At 35.6% G+C, this 25,561-nt stretch overlaps 1 protein-coding gene across 1 annotated transcript in view; it reads left to right on the top strand.

The window, feature by feature from the left end:
* NRK (Nik related kinase) overlaps positions 1–24,800 on the top strand; it is a 127,412-nt gene extending 102,612 nt beyond the window's left edge. The window contains exons 16-28 of the mRNA XM_041000089.1: positions 46–143; positions 1,197–1,465; positions 2,608–2,728; positions 4,725–4,911; positions 6,422–6,577; positions 8,380–8,523; positions 10,606–10,764; positions 14,483–14,587; positions 16,148–16,290; positions 16,600–16,749; positions 19,558–19,717; positions 23,473–23,612; positions 24,705–24,800. Coding sequence (XP_040856023.1) covers positions 46–143; positions 1,197–1,465; positions 2,608–2,728; positions 4,725–4,911; positions 6,422–6,577; positions 8,380–8,523; positions 10,606–10,764; positions 14,483–14,587; positions 16,148–16,290; positions 16,600–16,749; positions 19,558–19,717; positions 23,473–23,612; positions 24,705–24,800 — 1,928 coding nt within the window. The remainder of the gene's footprint in view (positions 1–45; positions 144–1,196; positions 1,466–2,607; positions 2,729–4,724; positions 4,912–6,421; positions 6,578–8,379; positions 8,524–10,605; positions 10,765–14,482; positions 14,588–16,147; positions 16,291–16,599; positions 16,750–19,557; positions 19,718–23,472; positions 23,613–24,704) is intronic.
* Positions 24,801–25,561: the final 761 nt, after the last annotated feature.

The raw sequence follows: 25,561 nt of genomic DNA, 5'->3' as shown, positions 1-25,561 counted from the left end.
ATCTGTAATCACCAGTGTTACTAATGTGTTTCTGATATTCCATAGAATCTTCTTCTGAGGAAGATAGTCCTGTGACCGGGAGGAGATCCCAGTCATCCCCACCTTATTCTACCATTGATCAAAAGTTGCTGATTGATGTTCATGTAGGTTTTCATCTTAACAACTTTTTGCCTGCTTTTTCTCATTCTCAATTGGTTTTGATTTCTGAATGCTCAGTTTCAGTTAAGAATGGTTAAAGACATTTGGTTTCTTTTATTATTATTATTAATCTCTGTAGGATGTGTTAATGTATGGGATATGAAATCTGGAAGTTATATTTGAAATAAGAAAGCTTTTAATTAGTCAGACATTTTATTTTTACATTGGATGCCAGCTAGAACATATTTTAGAAAGACGCTAGGGAATTATTTGTAGAAGCTAATCTTAAATTAAGGGTAGAGCTGAGATGCTCCATTGTTGTTTAACAGCATATCTTAGGTGAAGAGACAGTACATAAAAATGAAACATTGCTGAAAAGTGAAGTATCCTTTGATTGTGTAAACTTAAAAATGTCTTTCAACACATTTGGCAATTGCTAACCATTCTAATTTTACTTTTGTAATATTTACCTGTCCTACTGTACACAAATCAATCTCCACTTGCCCCAAACTTGCAATATAACACCTATTGCAATTAAAATGTGGGGTTTACATTTATTTGTTGTGTGGAAGTATTTGGGATACTTTAAGAAATCTATAGCGTGTAAAACCATTTCAAGAGCATTGTATTCATCTCAATGTGAGGGGATAAAACAAAAGAATGGCTATGTCGCTAGAGGATAAGATCACATGTTCTATTCTCTAGCATCAAAAGCAAATGTTTATTCCTCCTATAACAAGTATGGGTATAAAAGACACAAAGTTAGTCAATTTTTCTCTTTATAATATAAAAGTACCATTAACAGTTACAGTCTGATGTTTGGGTTTTGGCACTCATCATCAATAAATTATTGACTTTATTTAGTGAATGGACATTTTTTTCTATTGAAAATTTATTGTAAATCCCAGAACCTTTGGAACTGTCTCATAAAATCAATCAATTAGTCAATCAATTGAAGAAGAAAATATATTGGAAAATGGTGCGAACTTGGGAACTTTCCAATGTAGAAGAAAATGAAAGCATACTCAAGACTACATTAATGTTTCTTGTGCACACAGGTTCCGGATGGATTTAAAGTAGGAAAAATCTCACCTCCTGTGTACTTGACAAATGAATGGGTGGGCTACAATGCACTCTCTGAAATCTTCCGGAATGATTGGTTAATCCCTGCACCTGCCGTCCAGCCACCTGAAGAGGATGGTGATTATGTTGAACTCTATGACGCTGCTGCTGGTGCAGATGGTGATTATGATGCTTATGAAGATTCCTATGGCCATGCCAGTGGCAGAGATAGTGATCAGGATAATGATGCTCATGTTTGGCCAAGGTTGGTTTTCCTGAATTACTTATACTATGAATGTTTTATTATTTCAGAATTATCTGAATAATTATTTTTAAAATTCCATATGAAGAAGGTGGAGGAATTAGGCCTGTATTTGGTTTGTTATTTGATTGTCAACAATTTTAAATTTTTCAAATGTACAACACTTAAATTTTCGTTATTTATTACTATTTTTATTAATATTTAAGGGTTTGGATAGTTTTATCATAACTGTAACTGGATGTTTAATTTGAAATTAATGCCACTGAATCATTAAACCCTGTAAAACCACAGCAACTGTGAGAAACAAGGTGAAAAGTATACTTCTTATTGATCTTAAAATAAAGCCCGGCTATATGTGAACATAATTCAGATTTCTCAAACAGTTGGGTTATCATTATGTATATAATCTATTACTTTATCCAGCTTAATTGGAGGAGAAATTTTCAAGAGCTGTTTTTTTTCTAGCCTAAAAACTTAACCAAGAAATCCATTGTCAAATATTTTGCTTTTAGAATCACCACAGAAACATATGCTTAATGTTGTCTCTTATGAAAAGAAATCATTCAGGCATTTTGTTAAGCTGAGGGTTTTTAGCAACTAATCAAATGACTATTTAGCTGTATAATCCATGAAGCCTTTATTACTGAACTTCCTTGTGGGAGTAGTAGACCAATGGTATTCTGTGACAAAGCATTTGATACATAGTTAGAAACTTGCAGCAGATGTTATACTTAACACAAACTGTATATATTGCAAAGATGATTTAAGTATGTTGTGCTTGAGCCAAAAATATGGGCTTGATCATTCATGTGGCTGTAAAGTTGCTAATGCATGAAGAATCTATTGTTTAAAACAAAATATATGTTCTTGATACTAATCTAACATATTTACCTCCCAGAGAATCCTCATTTTGTTCCGTGTGCCATCCCAGTGCAGTCAAAGAATTGATGGGGGCAATACTGTTTAATTTGACATGTAACACCGACAAGACATTTGGGGCATTTTTCTTGTCTGTATTGTACCAGTAGTGTCCATATTGGACATGGTAGACATGTGTAAGATAAAAACGAATCCTGTTTCATTTGTAAACTTCCATACGCATTTTATTGGGTGGATTTCTTTCATTAATTGGAGCTTATTTTCAGGGAAGGCTATGGCAGAGATGGATACAATGAAGAAGATGGTTATGATGGAAATGAAGGAGCCGTCCGTGGCTGTGGAACCCGTAGAGCCAATAGAAGCCGTGGAGCAAGTGCATTCTGTGAGGTCAGTGCAGCCATTTGGACACTAGAAAGTATATGGAGTCAATAAAGGTGGTGGAAAAGGCAGCAGGGAGAATGTAGAAAAAGGAGACAGTGGAACTAAGGAAAAGAGTGGAGCCATTTGAACTCAGTGAAGGACAGAATTGCTTAGAGACATGATCCCAGAATCTGAACATCAACAGGAGATAATGTACCATTTGAAAAGGAAATGAAGTCCCTTGATTGTGAATGTTTCACCATAAGATATATAACATTTCAAACTATTCCAGCTACATTTTAAGCTTCTACACCAAAACTTTAAACAATTTTAATTATAGGTATAGTAGATAGAGCTGTACAATTCTCATTTGAATGGTTCCTCTTGACTTTCAGAAACAAAACCTTTTTGCCTATATTACTTAGATTTCATGACTGGGGTAATATCTCAGAACATACCCACATGTTTTCTGGGAATATTTTAAAAACAAAGCTAATACATATTAATTGCACATATTCATGAGGTACAGTATTCCTGTAGGTTCCCATAGTATCATTTTAGTACTCACAACATTGTAATTTATTTATTTGCTTGATTTTCTGGGTACACTTGAGTATAAATACTTTAAAAAGAAGAATTATGTCTAGTGGCCTTTCATTATTTTTCTATCAGCTTGCCCAGAGTCAAAGCATAGCCTAAGGACTGGCCTATGTCATACATACAGCAATTATGAAAGAAACCAAAAATTTTCAATTGACAAATACAAATTCCCTTAAATACATATCTACTGGGAAGTTAGCATAGGTGGGAAAGTATATATCTGTCCCTGTATCTGTTCACCTGTCTGTCTGTGGATCATCTATCTCTAAGAGTGCTTCAAATAGCTCATGGAAAGAGGAATGAAAATGATTTTATGCAAAAATTATGAGGTACATGCATGGGTTTTCCACAAAGTTTATTTTTCATGATATTTTTAAAGATACTTCATGTAGGTTCATCATCTACATGTCTGTTTAATTAAAGATAAAATGGAACGATCCAACCATGTTTCATAGCACTCTTGAGTATCTCAAGTTATCATAAGGAAAATTTAGGAAATTGACAGAATAGATGGATCTTGTTTTTGTTCAGATTTCAAAGGGACGTGATACCATACCAGGCTTTTATCTTTGGAAAGGTCACACAAAACCGTATCTGAAAGGGTGGCACAATTCTCAGTGCTAAAAATAACTGTCTAGATACAAAGAAAATCTCAATAGATAAATTTACCAAAAAAAGTTGGCACATTTTCTCACATGTTATGGCATACCAAATAAATGGTCACACTTTGTGGTTTTATCCTTGAGCATTTTCTCTTTAAGATAGCGGTAGCAGGCTAGACTTTAATGAAGGCTATTTGCAGTGTTGAATTGGTGTCATTTGATTTTGCGCCATGGGCTTTGTCATTTGAGTATTCTCCTTGCAGGTTTTTAATGCTTCCAGTTGCATAAATGTATCTTAAAGCAGTGGGACAGATACTCTCACACTGGGCCTTTCAGTTTTTCATGTGGCCATTTGTCATAGTGCAGCTGAATATATGCTTTAGAAAAACATTTTGCCTTCAAATTCTGATTCTATTACTTAATAGCTCTCTGATCTTGAATGCAGTGTTTAACTTCTCTGAAGTTTGGCTTCCTCATAAGGAAATTTGAGGGAATTATAGTTACTTAGTTGTGGCAAAGATTTGGGAAGATATATAAATTAGATGTCTAGCATGGTATCTGGTATATGGTAAATATTTCACAAATGTTAGGTTCTAAAATGTATACTTAGGGACTTGGAGCTCACTGCATTTGTCCTCTGGCATCAGTTGACTCCATAGTAGTTTAGTTCTTTCTCTTCTGAGGACATAGTTTTTCTACTAAGTGTCAACTTTATAAGAATAGAGCTGTTAGGATTCTGTGTTCTCTTTTTCAAATGACCCCTAGGGTTATTCATTTCACTATTGACTTCTTAAGAAAATCAGTTTTGGATTTTCTTGTAGGGGTTCGATGGCGAAAATGAGGCTGCCTGTGCCATTGCCTCGGGTGCTGCGCTCTCAGAGCTTGATGATGAGGATGAGAATAAGGACATATCAGAATCATCGACACTGTCCGGATTTTCTGCCAGCCCTTCATCTGCTTCAAGAGGTTCTGAAGGATCTGTTGATACTGATTTTGCCAGTTCCATTTGTAAGTGTATTTAATATAACCTCTAAGGGCTGCTGCCTGCTTGCATGTGAAATACTATTTGCCACCGGTTCATGATAAAGAAGAAATAAATCCATTCTGATGCTCAGTTGACATAATTTTAGCTTGATATATGCTTCAAATCTACTTCTGCAACAAAGGCTTAGCCTAATGCTTAAGTCACTAGTTGGGACATCTACATCACACATTGGAGTTCCTGAGTTGCAGCTCTGCTCCTGATTCTAGTTTTCTGTTAGTGGGTAACCTTGGAGGCAGCAGATGGTGTCTCCAGTAGCTGTGTCCTTTGCGTTCACATTTGGAGAATAAAACAATGGATATTATTTGATATCTCAGAAAAATTTTTGTCTTGCTTCTCTCTCTTTAATGAATAAAATAATCTTTAAAGATCTATGTCCCGCTGAATTTTTATTGTACCTAAATTGAAGCTACAACTGAAAAGTTGAATCCCTCACCTTGGTTTTCATTTTTTAAAATTATAATCATAGTACCTTAAAATATATTCACATTCACTTATGTAGTTTTAAAATTTTTTAGATAACCTTTTAATTTACAGTATAGTCTAAGGCTTTGTGCTCACTAAATAGAATTTAACCAACCAAAAGTAAAAAGAATAGAATTTAGCAGGAATATAGGCAAGGGCTATAAGCAGTATTTATTTGGGTTTTCATTTATTTAAGAGAGACTGAGGGGCCCGGCACGGTGGCGCAAGTGGTTAAAGGTCCTCGCCTTGCACGCCCGGGATCCCATATGGGCGCCGGTTCTAATCCCTGCAGCCCCGCTTCCCTTCCAGCTCCCTGCCTGTGGCCTGGGAAAGCAGTCGAGGACAGCCCAAGGCTTTGGGAACCTGCACCCGCGTGGGAGACCCGGAAGAGGCTCCTGGCTTCGGATCGGCATAGTATCGGCCCGTTGCGCTCACTTGGGGAGTGAATCATCGGACGGAAGATCTTCCTCTCTGTCTCTCCTCTCTGTATATCCGCCTTTCCAATAAAAAAAATAATAATAAAAATAAATCTTTAAAAAAAAAGAGAGAGAGACTGAGATACAGACACTAAAAGTGGGAGGGAGAGGGATGGAAGAACAGAGAGAGAGAGTTTTCCATTTGCTTGTAGCACACATGTCTGGGCAAGCTGAAGCCAGGAACCTGGAACTCATTCCAGGTTCCAGGTTCTCCACGTGACTGGCAGTGACCCAAGTATTTGAGTCATCACCTACTGGCTCTCAGGGTGCACATTGGCAGAAAGCTGGAACCAGGAGCAGAGCTAGGTCTCAAGCCTAGGTCCTATGCTATAGGATGAAGATATCCCAGGCAGCATCTTAACTGTCGCCCCATATATATTTTATGCATATGTGTTGAATGCATGGTGTTGACTGTATGCTGTATGTTATCTGACAGCTGAATAAGGCTAGACTGTGTCACATGTGTAACTACGATAAAGCACTTATATAGTGCAAAGACTCCTAATTTCTCTCCTAATTTCCCTCTTCTTCACAGTGTATGCTGGCTTTGTAGAAGTTCCGGAGGAACCACCTAAGCGACCCTCTGAAGTCAATGTCAACCCACGCTATGTCTCCTCTGCAAGTAAAAAACCACTAATCCATGTGTATGAGAAGGAATTCACCTCTGAGATCTGCTGTGGTTCTCTGTGGGGTGAGTTTGGTTTCTTAAAACAGAGGTTTTATGTATTATGTATATAATATATATAATATAATATAATATAATATATAATATAATTATAATATTATATATTTTTATATATGCATTTAACCTATGTAGCAAACGTGTGATAAATTATGGACATAAAACATGTGTTTGCTTTTACCAAACCATTACCAATCAAACAAAAAGTGTATTTATAGTAATTCTTCTGCTTGGAATTGGCTTTGCTGACTTTTTCACTCAGTGAAGCTTGAAGTTTGAATTGTTGTGTCCCACCTTTACTTGATTATCTTTTTGTTTTTTACATGAATTAGCTTGGCCAAAGTAGAAAATTAGACTAGATTGTGATTATTTAGACATTTGAACTTATTTCTGATTTAGGCTTGTGTTCAGCATACAATACCTAATGAGGGCATTGTAAGAAAGATTTCTGCAGGATCTTGTTTTTGAAATAGTGTTATAGATTGCCAGAGGGAAAAAAAAGTTCTTTTGATAACACCTTAGCTTTAATAGACTTTTTTAATCCTTTGTTTCATAAGAAACACAACCACATGGACAGTGCTGAGACAGTATTTTACTCCAAGCTGGTCTGAATTATTTTAAATGATGTAGAATTAATGAAAATGAGGAAGAGAGAAATCCAAAGCAAATGGTAACCTTTGACTTGACACTTTCATAGATTTTGCTTAAGGTATGCATCAATAGGACACAGAACTTTAAACTAAAATTAGAGCAGGTTGAATGCCTGCCAACTTCAAAGTTTTGCTAATTTAACATATCAGACAACAAGATGGTGTTAACCTTTCAGTGGGGCTGACTACCTAGATATGTAGTTAATGAGTGAGAACTTGTGGTTTTGTGTTTTTTAAAATAAAAAATTATAGTTGAAATCAGCTGTCTTCCCTTTCTTCTCTCCTCTGAGAGGAAAATGAAGTCTCTGAAAGTGCCATTGGCTAAGAATTAGAGGACAGGCTGGGAAAACAAAGGCAGGTGCATTTTTCTTTTCTCCTTTTGCCCACAAAGAACAAGGGGTTCACCTTTTTGACTGATTATCACCTGTGTCTCACAGTGAAAAACTGCCACAGTGATTCGAAGTGTATTGTAACTTTAGTTATATTCTCAGTTGTAGCCCTCTCACTGAATCTTTAAACAATGTGTGTATTAAATAGTCAGGCAACAGATAAACAGGAGTGTAGGAATTAAGATTCATGAAGCAAAGGAAATAATTCCAGATGCATGCAGCCTCTGTAAAATTTAAACATACCTTTATTAACATGGAATTACTCAGTTTGAGAAAGTTATTTGCATATAATTATTTTAAAACATAAAATATAATTATTAAAATCTAAAGTATTAAAACCTAAAATATAATTATTTTTAGCAGCATTAAAACCTTTAACAGCATAAAAACAAGTTACTGTTGGGAAGGAGAAACTAACTCCCTTGTATATGCTCAACTTAGAGTGTGTAATGATGATTTTCAGAATGCTGATTGATTTTGATAAAGTTTGGAGTACTACAAATGAGATAGGTTTGATATCCTGTTTATTAATTGGCCTACCAAAAACCAGCCAGTAGAGTATTTCCAGAGCGTGTGTTATCTTCTGTATTTTCCTATTTTTCAGTGAAATTTGCCCTATCGTTGGAAGGTATAAATTTACACATTATTGAGGTTACATTAGCTTAGAATGATAAAAATTACTCAGCATACTGGCATAGAAAAGTAGTAATATAAATACAGTTACAAAACACATCTAAGCTAATACAGCATTTTTCTCTTTATATATGAACAGGAGTCAATTTGCTGCTGGGAACCAGATCCAGTCTGTATCTGATGGACAGGAGTGGAAAAGCAGAGATAATGAAACTTATAAAGCGAAGACCTTTCCGCCAGATTCAAGTCGTGGAGCCACTCAATTTGCTGATTACCATCTCTGGTTTGTTTAAGAACTAAAATTAGCTGAATAATTATGCAGATTAATTAGGCTGCAAACTGGGTTAAAGACTTTCTCAGGTGAAAGTGTTCGTAACAGAACACTTAAATATAACATTTAATTGGGACAGCAGATATTCCTACTCTGAATTTCTTTGCAATTTAAACTAATTGCCTTTGTGATGTTCATAATGTAGGTAAATGGTAAGATAAACCATATACTTACATATTTGTTGAATCTGTTCAGAATAACCTCCAACAATTTATAGCTCTGAATCTCATCTCATGAACACACACAATGACACCAGTACCCAGCCTATACCTTGCTTGTGATATGTTTAAGGAGTAAGAATAAAAGGAGACTTATCCCTGGCTAAGTTTCATCACAAAAGCATACACATACATGGATGGATGCTCTAAGACATAATGTTTCATGATCACTCATTTGTAGTTTTTAGAGTTACACAGAAACATCTTTATGAGTTATATGCTACAGATCTGGATAACAGATTTCTTTACTTTTTATGCAGCTTTTTTTTAAAAAAAAAAAAAAACTCAAATGTTTCCTTCAATGCTTAAACTTCTCTTCCATGTGAATAATTGCGGACCAGGTTGTGGCACTGCATATTAAGCCACTGCTTATAATGCTAGCATACCATAGGAGCAATTGTTTGAATCCTAACTACTCCACTTACCCTCCAGCTCCTTGTTATTGCACCTGGGAAAGCAGTGGAGCATAAGCCCACTGCTTAGGCTGCTGCTACCCATCGGAGACCCAGATGGAGTTCCCGGCTCCTGGCTTTCACCTGGTCTATCCCTGGCCTTCTCTGTAGCTCTGCCTTTCAAATAGATAATTTTTTTTTTTAGCATTAGATCATTTAGCATGAAATAGTTTTAACAACAGCAATATTATAAAATATCAATAGTTTAAAGTGAAAATCTATTGTTACCAATTAAGAATAAAAAGGCCATTAACCTAGTTTCCTGGACCCTAATACTACTCGAAAATATATAAAAACATATTAAAATCATTTGCATAAACAAATAAAATCCTGCTGTTCGGCCTAGAAATCTTATAATATCAAACTCAAAAGGCGGTTAAAAGAAATGCATGTGGACACTGTAAAGGAAGATAAATTTGAGATTATAATAGCCTATTTTTCCCTATAAATAGTAATTATTTGATGAGATTTGCGATTAGAAAATTAACATTACAGGTAAATTAGGCTGAGTAAAATACAACAAAATTATCCAGTCATTTTGGAAGCTTACCAAAATGGCAGTACAAAGAGATCCATCCTGCTGCCGTGAGTATCCAAAAATTCAGTGCTCAGCCATCCCTCTCATACACTCATTACCAGAAACAGTTTCTAGGTTCTGAACCACAGCAGGCTTGTGACTTAGTAAAACACCAAGATATAATGAAGGAATGGTAATTGTGATTACTCTGTATAGGCATTCTTAACCTGTTCCAAAGAAATGTCTTAGATACATTTTGGATAGACACATAGGAAGCTGGTAGACACCTTAACTGTGTTTGAAATGAGAACCTAAGAAAGAATTGACTATCACATTTCCAAACTCTGAAGAGAATCTGATATAATGTGAGTTTTCAAATTTATTTTGTTTTAGTTTAATACAAGTATTTCATTAAAAAGGAAAAATAATTTTGGTTTGTAAATGAATTATTTATTTATACATGTATTTATTTGAAAGGCACAACATTAGAGGGAAAGGGAGACACATACAATGGGGTGGGAAGAGGGAAAGAAACATAGAGAATGAATGTGTGAACTTCTGCCTTCTGGTTCACTCCCCAAATGGCTGTAGTGGCCAGGTCAAAGCCTGGAGCCAGAAATCCATCCTGATCTCCCACATGGAGTGAGGGGAGGGGGCAGGGAACCAACCACTTGGATCATCCCTGCACTGCCTTTCCATGTATGTTAGCAGGAAGCTGGAACAGAAATAGCATACCAGCATCACAAGCGGTGACTTAACCCACTATGCCACAATGCTAGTCTATCCCCTTACACTTTTGTTCTGATATATGAAAAGGATTATTGAATTGAAATATTCTGTCTATCAGGTCGTAAGAACAGACTTCGAGTGTATCATTTGACCTGGCTGAGAAACAAGATTTTGAATAATGATCCAGAAAGTAAAAAAAGACAGGAGGACATGCTGAAGACTGAGGAGGCCTGCAAAGCCATTGATAAGTTGACAGGCTGTGAGCACTTCAGTGTCCGTAAGTCCCTTTTTGTGTTTACATAGCTATACATGTATAGTTTGCTTCATTTGGTGAAGTACATGGTTATGAATGATGAAATGGAAAAAGGAAAGAATTTGCAACTTCACATACAGAAATGAGTGGATTTCATTGAGGTAACTTCCAGGTCTTTCATTGCTATACTCTTGACAGTTATTGAGAAAATATTGACTGAAATAGCTAATGAAATTAAATTTGAGCACTTCCTCAACTTTCCTGCCTTCCAGTCACCCTAAAAATTCCAAATAAGCCAATATTTCTGTCCTGCATTTGTCTGTATAGCTTGAAATATATACATGTTCTTTGTGTATATTCAGCAGCCTCCCAACTCATGATTTTCTCCTTCTTTGGTACTGCAGAAACAAAGAATACTTCTTAATACTGACCAAGAGGCATTATGATGATGCAAAAAGAAAATTCTCCTATGATCTGCTGACTTTGGTGCCTATTATCAATATGCATGGCAACAAGTTCTCATCACTTTCTGTTTGGTTAGAGTGCTTTCATATCTGTGTCTTCACAACCCTCACTGTGGAGTGAAGCCACTACTCCAGGATCGCTCAATCCTGCTCTCAGCTGCTAAGGACTATGTAGTTAATGTCCACCCATTGTGTTTGATTTCTAAAGCAAATCACCTCTTCTCTTAGCCTCATTCATATTCTTTCCCTTTTCACTACCTGCCCCTTCAGGACATAGGAGGAAATGGGCGATAACAGGAATCACATTCTATAAACTGTAACAGGGCATTTCTATACTGACTGATCACTTTTGTTCTGCACATATAAAGTAACTTTTTCCCAGGATGGGTTTTTGCAGGTGTATATGTGAACATATACAACGTTACAGAACAGTATGAGTGCTTAGATCCAATAAGCATTAAATACCCTGCTCTCTGCTAGTTTTAGATATTGCTGCTTTCTTCCAACCATATTATGTGAATTTGGTAGCCCCAGAGGAGAAAGCTATCCCTGGATGTTAATCCAGAAGTTTATATAGCAGAACTGCCTCCTACTAAATTTAAATTTTTCTTTTGAGAAGAGATAGTTATAAAGATAGCTAGCTATATTGCAAATCTGTCCTCTTGCCAAAGGAAAGAACTAATTAAGCCCTGTTTTCCTGGCTGATTTCAAAAACTTGTCCCATAAACATTTGAAACAGCACCATCTCCTCATAGAAGGATAGCAATGGAGCCTATTTGCCTGGTATTTTAATAACCTTCCAAGACCCATAAGGCAGTGGACTCAAACTAATTCCTGCCTTGTATTAACTTTATATGAAGAATTTGCCAAATAGAGAATTACTGTGCTTGTTGAGAGCTTACTAATCATGCTCCTTTGACCTACTGTGGGACAATGCAAAAGAAAGTAATTGGATAAGAACAAGTTAGATTGAGAGACAGCAGGAGTGAGGGGGAGGAAACGTGAGGGAGACAAGGAGGGCAGAGGGAGAGGGAAAGAGATTCAGAGACAGACGAAGACTTCCTGGAGAGTACAAAACAGTATCCCACCCTATGAAGGCTGAAATATTTGGATTATCAGATAAGAGAACATGTTCTGTAAGGACCAAAAGGACTAGCTAAGAATAAGCATGTATGTTTTATACTCTTTCAGCAAAAGATGGGTCTTATTAAAATAATTTACATCACATAAAATACACCCATTAAAAGTGCACAATTTCCTGTTAATATGTTTATGGAGTTCTGTGACCATCAACATGATACACTATGAAAAGATTTGTATATTTATTTGAAAAGCAAAGTTACAGAGATAGGGAGAAACAGAAACAGAGAGATCTTCTGTCTTCTGGTTCACTCCTTTAATGTCCTCAATGGTTGGGACTGGGCCAATCCAAAAACCCAGAACCAAGTGTTTCCTCCGCATCTCCCATGTGGGTGCAGGGACCTAAGTACATGTGCCATCCTCCATCTCTTTTTCAAGCACATTAACAGGGAGTTATATCATAGATGGAGCAGCTGGAATTCTAACCAAATTCAACTGGCATTGCAGGCATTGGCTTTACCTGCTACTCCACAGCATCAGCCCCAACCATGATCTAGTTTTCATCATTACCCTCACAGAAATCCATAATCATCAGTCCCCACTTCCAATTCCATTCCTCTTCTTTTTGCTTCCTCCCATAAATCTTTACTTCTATTCATTTACATTCTTTCTGTACAGAATTGTTTCTTGTGAACAAGTAACATGCAGAAATGCAAACTATGTGGCCTTTTGTGTCAAACTTCTTATTTTGACATGATATTTTCAAGATTTATCTGTTTTGTATCATGTATTGTTTTCCATTTTATTGCTGCATATCACTGTGTTGTCAGATTCATTCTTAATCCATACATGAGTTGATGAGCATTTGCATTTTCTTCATATTTTGACTTTTAGGAATAATGCTGCTGTGGACAGTTTTGTACGTCTTTTTTGTATGTGGACATATATATTATTTTCAGTAGTGCAGCTAGACTGTTTTTCAAAGTAGCTATACCATTTCACATTGCCACTCATAAAGAGAACTCTTGTAGGTGGCTTTTCATTCTAGCCATCCTGGGAAGTGTACCATTTTCCTAATGATTAATATTGTTGAGTACCTCTTCATGTGCTTACGGGTCATTCAGATATTGTCCTTAAAGGAGTGACTATTGAAAACTTTGCCTATTTTTAATTGATTGGTCTAGTCATTTAGTTGTTCCATAGTAAGCACTCTTTAAATATTTTATATACAAGACCCTTATCAGATATGATTTACAAGTATTTTCTCCCAATTAATAGGTTTTATTTTCACTTGATGCTATCCTTTATGTACAAAAGTTTTGATTTCGATGAAATACAATGCTTCTTTTGCTCATTTTACGTTTGTTATCAAATTCAGAAATATGCAAAATTGACGATCATCCAAAACTTATTCCTGTGTTCATTCTAAGTGCTTTACAATTTTAGCTCTTACATTTAGTATTTTTTATTCATTTTGAGTTAGTTTTATACATGCTATGAGATAGGAGTTTAAGTATTTATGATTTTTTGTGGATATGCAATTATCCAACACTATTCCTTGATACTTCTTTCCCTTTGGAGTAATCTTAGTATAGTTGAGCATAGATTTTTTCATATTGACTTTAGTTCTCTTCCATTGATCTTTATGTGTATCCTTATGTTAGTATTGTAACATTTCATTTACTGCAATGTACAGGGACATTTGAAATCAGGGAGTGTTAGTCCTCCAACATTGATTTTCATTTTTAAGGATTGATTTGACTATTTAGAACTTGTTTCAATTCCACATTAAATTAAGTTTATTGTGTTCATTTCCATAATTAGTGGCCCTTAAAACTTTACAAGGCATTACATTGAATATGTAGAAATTGCTTTAGCAATTCTTATCTCTTTATTAACAATTTTAAGTCTGTCCATCCATGAACATGGGAAGTTTTTTTAAACGTTTATGTCTTCTTTCATTTCTGTAATCATTGTTCCTCAAGTTTTCAGTGTATGATTTTTAATGCTCTTGAAGGCTCATGCATACAACCCATAAAATTTTGTAGCCATTTGATCGCTTTGGTGGACATCAAAATGAAACCAAGTGGTTTTAAAATATGTATGGTCTGTGCTTGTGGTCACAACATTTTCAGTTACAAACACAAATACTTGAGTGTTTTGTGGCATTGTTACTTCTTTGCATTTTATCATTGTAGTCCAACATGAAGAAACAACATACATTGCAATTGCTTTGAAATCATCAATTCATCTTTATGCGTGGGCACCAAAGTCCTTTGATGAAAGCACTGCTATTAAAGTGAGTGATCTTTTTCCCCTTTTGGTCATACAATTTTTCTTTTGAGAAGAGATTGTAACTGTAATAGTATCATGGATTGCGGATGTAGAATTACTATCATTCTTCAGTAGTTAATGCAAATTGAATATGTAATGTCAATAATTATTATTTAACCCTCTTTTAGATAATTTACAGACACCAGAGCAAGGGAAAATATCAGGGAAATCCCTGACTCCTCTGTTTACAGGAATTTCCCACCAGCTTCTCACTCCCAATAATCAGCATGAAGATCTTCTCTGCTAGAACCCCAAATACAGGTTCTGGGTGTTACCCCAATGACCTGACGCCAAGAATGTCCCTGTTCTTTTTTAGTGGGTGGGTAGCAAGAAAAGAGAATGTAAGAAAAGGTATGACAATGAAGCCTCATTGGAAGAGAAAGGAAGGAAGAGGACAGTTTTTGCTGCAGTTGCTAGAACCACAATACCTGTGGATCAGGAAGGAGGGAATAGTATTCATTCCTTGCAAACTGGAGCTCTAAACATGTTTTTTTCTAGAACTATTGTTGTGAAGTATGGTAACTAAGCTTACTGTACTTTTGCTACATGTATTATTGTTTAACTGTACATCTGTGGATCAGCTATGGAAGGTAACTATTGAGCAACCCAACAATTAAACTGTTATTGATTGTTTTAAATCACATTCCATAAATAAGGAAATTTTTGTATCTAAATTAGTGTGTAGTGCTCCTTAATTGCACTTAATAGAGTAATTTTTATTTATTCCATAATAATGATGGACCATTAATAAACTGGGAGCAATTTATCAAGTTCGGTAGCTCCTACCTTGGGAAGTACAACAGAATCAGCTGGAGTATTTGTTAAAATGTTAGATATCAGACCTTACCCCAGACAGATTTAGTGGCTCTGGGATGGGGCCTGAGAATCTGTATTTTTAGCATATGTTCCAGGTGATACTGGTCTGAGTAGGTTCTGCAAAGTTCAGACAGATACACATCTTACAAGTTATTCATGAAATACTTTCATATCTTGGGTCAGGATTTTTTACATAGTATGTTTTTAGGGGAAAACATCATGTTTATATAATAAAGAAAGGCTAATTTTGGGGACTATCTCTCAATGTGTAGTGGCACCATAACTAGGTTCTTTTATAGATAGCATAGGTTACTATACAGATTGCATGAGTCCACATGTTCCAATTCACATCCCTGATCTGATCTCCCTAACTGGGCCTTGGGTCAGCTGTCAATATTTGGATATGGGTTCATTCTTGGGTGTCTGCTGATTGGTCAGAGCTACCTGGTATGGAGCTGGAAAGCAAAGAGCTAAATGCCAACAGTCTATGTAGCCTGAAACACAGTTCTAGTCTAGGTCCTCACTCTTCTTGAAATCCCACCTCCTAACTACAGTGTAGTGAATCCTGTGTTGCTCAGTCTTGTACCATGACCTGATCTTGGCAGTGAATCCTGTTGTAATTTTTGTTTCTTTGGAATAGAAATCATAGGAGCCTAGAATATGCACAGTTAATAGTAGGTTAACATGTCTGGCGTTTTTCACTCCCTACCAAGTATGCATTGATCAATCAGCAGACTCCGAAGGAGACTACATGTCCTATGAAGCATATATACGAATACTGGCAAAAATACAGGCAGCTGATCCAGCGAACCGGTTTAAGAGACCAGATGAGCTCCTTCATTTGCTGAAGCTCAAGGCAAGAAATTTAAGAACAGCAGAGTGCAGGATCATAAAGGCTATTAGGATCATTGGCAATTGGACCTTTGAAGATACAGCTCAACATTTAGAACATGAATATAGTTATATAATTTTGGTAGTAACAGATATAAGAAAGGTTGTAATACATAGATTTCAAAATACAATAGGCCATTTAAAAGATTCACTTGGGTATTATGCAATTGTTATCCTGGCCAGGGGAGGAAAAGGAAAAAAAAAAGAGGGAAGTGTGGCTTTATTCAGAATGTCATTTTGGGCCTTTTGGCCATGTTTGGTTTTATATTTGCAGGTATTTCCAACATCTGGTCTTAAGCCAGTGACAGTTGACTTGGCTGTGGGATCTGAGAAAAAACTGAAGATTTTCTTCAGCTCAGCAAATGGCTATCATATCATTGATGCAGAATCTGAGGTTATGTCTGATGTGAACCTGCCCAATAATGTAAGATAATATCTTCAGATACTTTGAAGTCATTATATACCACTATTGGGGTTTTTCCAAATGTCAAAACTCTGAAAGTTTTGAAACTATGATTAATAGTATCTATACTGGACCTGAGACATAAAGGTAAGTATAGTCTGTCAAAAAATGGTCATGCATAAGTAAAAATCACTGAGTATCGTAGTCCAGACTGCTGACTCTGTTCTGAAGATGGATTTTCTTTTTCTAGCCCATTTTTCTATTTTAAAGTTTTACACTTGCAGTGTATACTTTTATTCATAAATCTGACATTAAGTCCACATTTCTATCTGGACATCATCAACTATAGCTGATTCATTTCTGCCCCCTGTTAGATGGTATATATGTTCTGTATTCCCTCATCATCCTTATGTATTTACAATAAGTGACCCAAGGGAGTATTTCAGTTTGCAAGTCCTTATTTTAGATCTTCTCCACCTCTAAGAAACATTACATATAATGTTTATTATATGTTAAATTTTATACATTATATACAATCCCCCTCTTGGTATTACTTTAACTGTGATATAAAGTATGTCATTAAATGCTCTCCTAACTTATCAGTTATGGTTGGAATTTCTGCTCAAAGGATTCAGAATTTTAAAAGCACATGAACCTCAATTCTTGACTCTGAAATTGTTATAAATCGTGACATTATGTCACAACATTTAACATACAGATGATTGTAAAATGCTATGCATATAATTTACATTAAGAGCTCAAACATGACTTTACCCACAAACACACACAAACATGCACATGCACACTCAAACCTTACTAATCTACAGAAAATTAATTTGAAAAACTTGAACCTATATTTCTCCAATTCATCCAGTTTTAAAATCCCTAATATATAGATGACTGAAATTTTAGCAGTTTAGCAATATATAAAAACTCCAAGAAAACAACTTACATCCACATTTTAATTGCTATAGTCATGTGATCTTTTGAACAGATTTCAAAATAGTCTCATTTCTAAAAAATTGCATGGAGCAATTGTCAGAACCATAATGGTAACATTTTCTGTAAAACATTTTAGGCATATTAGCAATCACCCAAGTAGTGACTGTGTGTGCGTATATGTATATATAAAAATATATACATATATATATACATAAATATAACTCATATATGTGTGTATGATTTACTGTGTATTATGTATGTATCAATGTATAATCCGAAAAGTACAGAATGAATCCTAGTGAAACCCACTTATATAGGAGATTGATTTTTGATGTAAATATCGCACTTCTCAATCAGTCTCTTTCTTAGCTTCCTGCTTGCTGTCTTTCTTGTGGTGTATCATGTATCCTGCCTTTATTTAGGAACTAGTGCGGTATTGAATATGGCATTGTCAGTCTAATTTTATACTTATTTGAAAGATCTTTTAAGAGATTTAAGTTAAGTTTCACCTGACTCATAAGGAAAAAAAAAAACTTCCTTTTGCAACAATCCGATAATTACTGTGAGGGCTAGAATGAGAGATGAGTTTCTAAAAATTGTTTTCTGACCTAATATTATTCATAGCCTCAAAAATATTTTTAGCTAAATGCCCTAGTGTCTTGACCCATTAAAAGAAAAAGGACTCTAATACAGGGGAGGTGAGGGTGTCTCCTGAAACAGCATTGTAAAAATACTACCCTTCCAAGAGTGCGAGATTACAAAAGCTGCAATGATTCAAAGGAGCCATGTGTGTGAAAGGATATCGGATTACTCCAGGAATCATCTGACCAGAAGGAAAATTACCTCTCAGGCTCTCTGGATTTCCAGCAGTCCTTTTTTTTTTTTAAACCAATTTTATTGAGACAACTTTTCTTGCAAGTTCTTTTCCTCTCCTGCTTCATCTCTTCTCTGATTCAGTTGCTCATGCAAGTGCCCAGGGAACGCATTAAAATTGCTTTTCGCCTCTGGATCCCCATTTTAGTTTTAAGGATTGTTGTTGCTGAGACATGGCCTCAAGCACTTGGCCTGAGTGCGCTGGGTTTGGCAAGTATAGTTTCTGACCTGTTTGCCTGTAACTTGTTAAATGGAGAAATGCTAGAGGAACACAGTAGGTCGTGTTGTAAGGAAATGCTGTTAATGTGACAATATCTGCGGTTTAAGAAAATTTGGTCACATTATTTTATGAAACATGAAATTCAGAAATGCTTAGGTGTTAGTTTAAATTTCCTGTGATGTCTCTGAATTTTGTATTGTATGTATTTTAAGATTATATAAATTGAGTAAGGAATCATATATGTGTGTAACTGTATAGATTGCAAAAAAGAGCATGACTTATATTCCAGGCTGTGAAGGATATTGGAAAGCTGCCCTTTGCAAGCATTTTAAGCTAAACCCATGTTTAGATTAATTTTCTATTTCTGATCTGAATGAGTTACTGGTAACCAAGAATTGTGTATTTTCTACTTGGTTCACACATCCAGTGCTAAAATATTTCTTAATGTGCTTAAATGAATCTGAAATTGGAGTAACAAGGAATGTTTCTTCTATAATTATCCATAATACTGTGAGAAATTCCAAGAGATTTATCTGTCTTAGAAATATATGTCTACTTTTCACAAATAAGGCTTTATCCTAAATATACATGGGGAAATTAAAAAGTGAATTTATGACATAAGGCCGGCAATGCTTTCCAAATGTTGGATAGCATGCTATTTAATTTGGAACTAAAGGTTTCTTGTCTTCCCTGTACTTCGAAATTCTTTTGGTCTTTACTATGGAGCCAAGCTGCTTCTATTAAAAGATTGATAAAATGTTGGACATAGAGATCTTTCTGAAACATAATTCCAGCCCCTGAAAATCATTCTATCACAGAATATCATCATTTTGCCTAACTGCTTGGGGATTGGCGTGATGCTCACCTTTAATGCTGAAACCCTCTCCATGGAAGCCAATGAACAGCTCTTCAAGAAGATTCTGGAAGTGTGGAAAGACATCCCATCCTCTGTAGGTAGGTATACAGTGGCTTACTCGTTTACATTCTTTGCAGAAACTCTTTTCAGGAACAAAATGTGTGTTTGAAATAAAGACTTCTGGAATTATGACATTCTCTCAAGGCACGTAGGGATAATGTGGGCTCCTGCATGTTTATCCTCTTAGTAAGTTGATACAGTGCTGATCATATGATTAATAAAATCTCAGCAACACCTCCAAGAGACCAACTTTGGTTCTCTGAGTTCTTCACGCGAAGTGATTTTCTAATTTAAGTAGGGTGCATTGCAACAATAATCTGTCATTTTGTTTTTCAACTCCCTTTGCTACAGACTTCACACAAATGGTGAAAGTAATTCTTTCCTGTCACATTGATGTCCAGAATCTACCTTTATCCTATCAAACTGCCAAATAAAAGAAGAGCAATCTATTTGATACAGTCAGTGGTATTCTCAGTAAGACTCCAGTGAAGAACTAAATCTTTTTTGGCCCTGCGCAGTAGCCTAGTGATTGGGGTCCTCACCTTGCACATGCTGGGCTCCCATGTGGGCACAGGTTCATGTCCCAGCGATCCTGCTTCCCCTCCAGCTCCTTGCCTGTGGCCTGGGAAAGCACTTGAGCTTGGCCCAAGGCCTTGGGACCCTGCACCCATGTGGGAGGCCCAAAGAAGCTCCTGGCTCCTGGCTTCTGATCGGCCTAGCTCCGGCCATTGCAGCCACTTGGAGAGTGAATCAGAGGACAGATCTTTCTCTCTGTCTACCCTCCTCTCTGTATATCTGAATTTCCAAATAAATAAATAAGTGTTAAAAGAAACAAGAACCAAATATTTTGAAAAGAGATTAATGTACCTGACTAGAATGCCAATGAGATACCACCCAGATGGCACTGTAGAGCAAACTGTCTTACCGTTTTCATCAGTTCAGGACTTTTTTTCCTTCCTCCCCAACTCAGGACTGCTGAGCTAGGAAATCAGAAACTGATTTGAGATCCTTCTGTAGGTTTTTGAGGCTTCATGATATGGGTGATTCTAGGGAGGGGTCAGTACACATGGAAAATACCAAAGAGTTGAAGGAGCTTAAAGGATGAGTTTGAAAGAACTGTTTTAAGGAACATTTTTCCTACAACATTTTGCATCATTTTTGTATACATAGTGTTATGCAGTACTCTGAAAACTTAAAATCTTTAAACAGGCAATAACTTATTGACTTACCAACCTTTAAGCCCATTTTAAATGACAGGATCAGTGTCACTAGCAGATCTGGGGCAAAAGAAAGTACAAATAATGTAGTGTGTCCTAACCCTGGCTGTGGTACTTTTGTTCAATATGTAAATCAGAAATATGAGGCAAAAAAATAAGCTCTCAAGATAAACTGATCAAAACCTATATTTATGCCACAGAACAATCAATCATAGGAGTTGAAGAGATCTTGCCACTCCATCAAGTACAATTCTTAACCTTAGGCAGGACAGCTTCTAACCTAAAACAAAAAGCTATTTCAAGTTCCTGGAATTTCAGACACCTGTAAGAATAATAAGTTATAGCACTAGAAGAATCTGAAACTTTATATATTAGAAATATTTTCAAAGTATACTAATGACTGAAGGAAACTATTCACTCTGGTTTTCTATCTAAAAACAACTTGTGGTTTGGGCATTTAACCAACCAATTAGGGCACACAATAAGATTCTCACATCCCATGTTGGAGTTCCTGGATTACAGTCCCAGACCTATTCCTGACTGTGGCTCCCTGCTTATGCATAATCTAAGACATCAGGTGATACCTCAAAGTACTTGGGTCTCTGCCAAACATATGGGAATCCTGGACTGAATTCCTGGCTCCCGCCTTCTGCTACTCAGCCTTGGCTATTGCAGCCCTTTGGGATGTGAACAGCCAATGCAAGTGCTCTTGATCTCTCTCTCTCTCTCTCCTCTCTCTCTCTCTCTCTCTCTCTCTCTCTCTCTCTCTCTCTTTCCCCCCTTCTCACTCTCTCTCCCTCCCTTTACTTCTTAAGAAATTTAAATAAAACCAACTATGTTATTATTTCAAGCTAGCCCATATCCATTCTTCCATAGTCTAGATTTTGTTTCTTTGAACAATAAAACATTTGTTAATAAGATCATTGTTCTGCATTTCAACCAAATATGTAGAGGCTTAATAATTGCAGTAAATATTACCAAGTGCTCCCACTTCCAAATCATTGCATCTCCTCTTAAGAAAAGCAAGCTAGCTCAGTGGCTAGATTGAGTGCAGGTTTATGTGTTTTGTGACTAAGGTAGAAATTACACAATGAGCTGGTTACTTGGACTTAGGTAACCTTTGCATTAAGATTACAAAGTCTTGTTCAGTGTTTTTGACAGAAATAGCATTTTTAATAAAATAGTGAAAAAACTCAAAGCCACATAAATTAAATATATTACTTGGTCCCATCACTCAGGCCACTGATTTTCCTTCTTTCCCCCTACAACTGGGGTGATTGTAATTGTATTCTGAAATTGGACTTACAGAGTTTTTCCAGAACTGCCATTTTTTTGTGAGGAAAAGTATGACAGTGATTTATTTATAATTCTTATCTAAATTTCAAACATGTAAGTACTTTAAATTTAGAATATAAAAGAAAGCAGGAGATAGTAAATGCTTAGCAAGTTTTGGTTGAGGGATCCAAAACATCTCACACTATGCCTAGGAAAAGATACTTGTATGAAAGCTTACTTTTTCTGCCCTGAGTATCTTTAGATAGATTTAACCAAGTAAATTTTGGTTTAAACAAATACATCCTAGAACTTTTGAGAAAGATAAGCTTTTAGGAGTTGACATTGTAATTACATAAAAGCAGAGTCTATTTCCTGTGTATAATAGAGGGAAATGAGAAGTCAAATTAATCAATGATTTTTAATTTTAATCATATAAATATGGAAATTAAAGTGCCTTATTTTGCTGTCCCCGAAACTATTTTAACTTAAATCAAAATCTTGGTTTGTTTTAAATGTCATGACTTTATTTGTTTATGGAAATTTTCTTCTCCAAAAAGCATGTAAAAAAATACCAACTTGTAAGTTAAACTTTTAGTGATTATTCTGCTCCATGTGCCAGAAAATAGCTTCCAGCAGCAGCTGTCTGTATGGGTATTTACATAATTAGGTTTTCTGCTTTAAGGCAATTTTTGTCGTAATCCGTATTGTTACAAAGTATTATAAAATGGGGGCCCCAAAAGTGAAAATGTTAATAAAATTTTTCTGAGGCAAAAAGCCTTAACAGTATCAAATTAACTTTAACTCTGCTTACAACATAGTAATTAATTGAATTGCATTGGAGCTGCTACAGTCATTATTTGAGCAAGTCGTTTTCTGACATTTTTTAATTTTTATCAATCAGATTTCCAAATATGTCACTTAAATACAAATGCAAACCCCTTTAAAATGAACCTTTATTAGGAGCAGTGTACCTCACCTAGACTATGAAATAAAGGATGCTTGTGGGTAACTTTAAATTCTTATTAACTCAGAAGAATTAACCCTTAACTTTCTCTGTGATCTTAGAAAATATGAATGCAAGCATTAATGTTGACCTGGTAATTTGGTGTTTGTCACAATGGTGGCTTTAAACTGATTTTTGAATATCCATGCCGAGTAAGAAAATGACCAGAGAGAAAGAAGTGGGGACAGGAGGATGTGTTAACCCAAACTTTAATTAATGAGCTTCCTAGTAATCAGCCCTTGACTGATTACTTTTTGCTGAGATGATTCTATGTTTCTCTATTTCTTTTGTGTTGTAGCTTATGAATGTACACAGAGAACCACAGGATGGGGTCAAAGGGCCATTGAAGCCCGCTCTTTGCAGCCAAAGGTTCTGGAAAATGAGCTGAAGCGCAGGTCAATTAAGAAGCTGAGATTTCTCTGTACCCGAGGTGACAAGGTAAAGCTTAGTCTCCACTTAGAGCAAATTGTAAACTAACATTGGAAATCAACAAAGGAAATTCAGGACATTTTCTTTCAGGCCATCAATATATTTTGTTCTGTTTTTCTCAAATACACATACTATTGACAAAAGCAATTTTATCTTTTGCAGTAGAAACATTGATTTGATAACTGATGACATTTGATTTACTTAAAAACAACTTTTTCTAAACAAAGTGACTCTGTCTTAAGCATTGCTCAACCATTCTTTTTATTTTAATAGAAAATCCCTTATCATTCTCATCCATGTTCCTTTTTGTGTGAAAATAATCACTTGAAACAAAATGGTTGAGCAAGTCTGGCTTTTGTAGATTTTAGCATTAATGCAATAATGGAAGAAAGAAGTTTTTATGCTAATTGAGCACCTTGTTACAAAATAGGCCTTGTCCAGGTACTTTAAATTTTGTCTTCACAAGTAGGCAGCATTACTGATTTGCAGGAATGAAAATTAAAATTGAAGGTTGCCAATTGTGCGATTTCATCAGTTTTACCAACTAATTCAAGTGATTTAAACAGAAAAGTAATTGCATATTTACACAAAATGTCACTGTTAAGTCATTGTTTTGATGCATTATGTCAATCTGTTCATGCCAGTCTAATTCATTGCAAAAACACCAGTGTCTTTTTAAATCACCCCAACATAAATAACATCACAATAACTTTTTCCTTATGTTAAAAGACATTAAGGACAATTTTAGCAGCCTATAAAAATTATACATGTTTATTGAGTAATACATCAATCTCCTCAGACATTTAGTATTTCTCTAAGATGAAGGCATCCAGCTAACCCAGAACTGTAGCAGTTGAATGACAGACACCTTACAGAGAAACACTAATTTCATCTGAACCATTTGGATTACAATTATACAGAATATGGTCAAAGCTTGTTTTTAAAGGTGTAATTTAGACTTATTCCTTAATTTGAAGACAACCAAAAAGATTAATATTCTAATTAGCAGACAAAATTGTAGTAACTTACGAGTTTGAGTTAGCAAATATTTGGTTATAATGTATTACAAAGCTACTCATGGTGTCTTTCCTCCTTTTAAAGCTGTTCTTTACCTCTACCCTGCGGAATCGCCATAGCCGGGTTTACTTCATGACCCTTGGAAAACTTGAAGAACTTCAAAATGATTATGGTGTTTAAGAAGTTTCAATGATTGATTATACCATTTACAAACAACATGTATGGGTTACTTGCATCTTCAGATTTATGAGATTAAATGAGCATTCAGTTTTATTGCTAGAGAAAAATTAATCAGAAACTTACTTTTAACGTAGCACAGTATAGTTTTTTAAATGAGCATTCAGTTTTATTGCTAGAGAAAAATTAATCAGAAACTTACTTTTAATGTAGCACAGAATAGTTTTAACAAGAAATGCAGCTTTATATATAAAATTAACTATAGCAAGCTCTATGTACCCCAATGGTGTACAATAACTTTTGCACAAACTTTGTAACTTTTGTTACTGTGAATTCAATCATTACTTTTAGGACACTTTGGACAGTATCCACATACAGATTTTTATAACATGGAATAAAGAAACTTATTATGAATTAGATTACAAACAGCTTTCAAAAAATTTGACCCAAAGATTTTCCAGAAAAAGAAAAGCAGCATGAACAAATTAATTTTTTCCCAAAATTACATAAACAAAGGTTGAATCATAAAAGTGAAATCATAAGGACTATAGTATAGCCCAGACTAAGGTTATATAACCTGCTTGCCCAGAGAAAACAACAGGGATTAAAGGGGAAAGGTCACCCATCTCCTTACAGTGAGGCTGACAATTATGGTTTAGTTTTTGTTTTTGTGTTTTTCATCCCATGTTAAGAAGAAAGGAAGGAAGCCCGAGAGGCTTAATTTTCCTCTGAACCCCCAAACATGTGCAATAGCTGTTTTTACA

This window comes from Ochotona curzoniae, unplaced genomic scaffold (assembly GCF_017591425.1).
Source record: "Ochotona curzoniae isolate NIBS_2020 unplaced genomic scaffold, NIBS_Ocur_1.0 scaffold_1852, whole genome shotgun sequence".
NCBI classification, from domain to species: Eukaryota; Metazoa; Chordata; class Mammalia; order Lagomorpha; family Ochotonidae; genus Ochotona; species Ochotona curzoniae.
The sequence above is the reverse complement of the archived record's forward strand: the minus strand, read 5'-3'. Positions and strand labels throughout refer to the sequence as shown.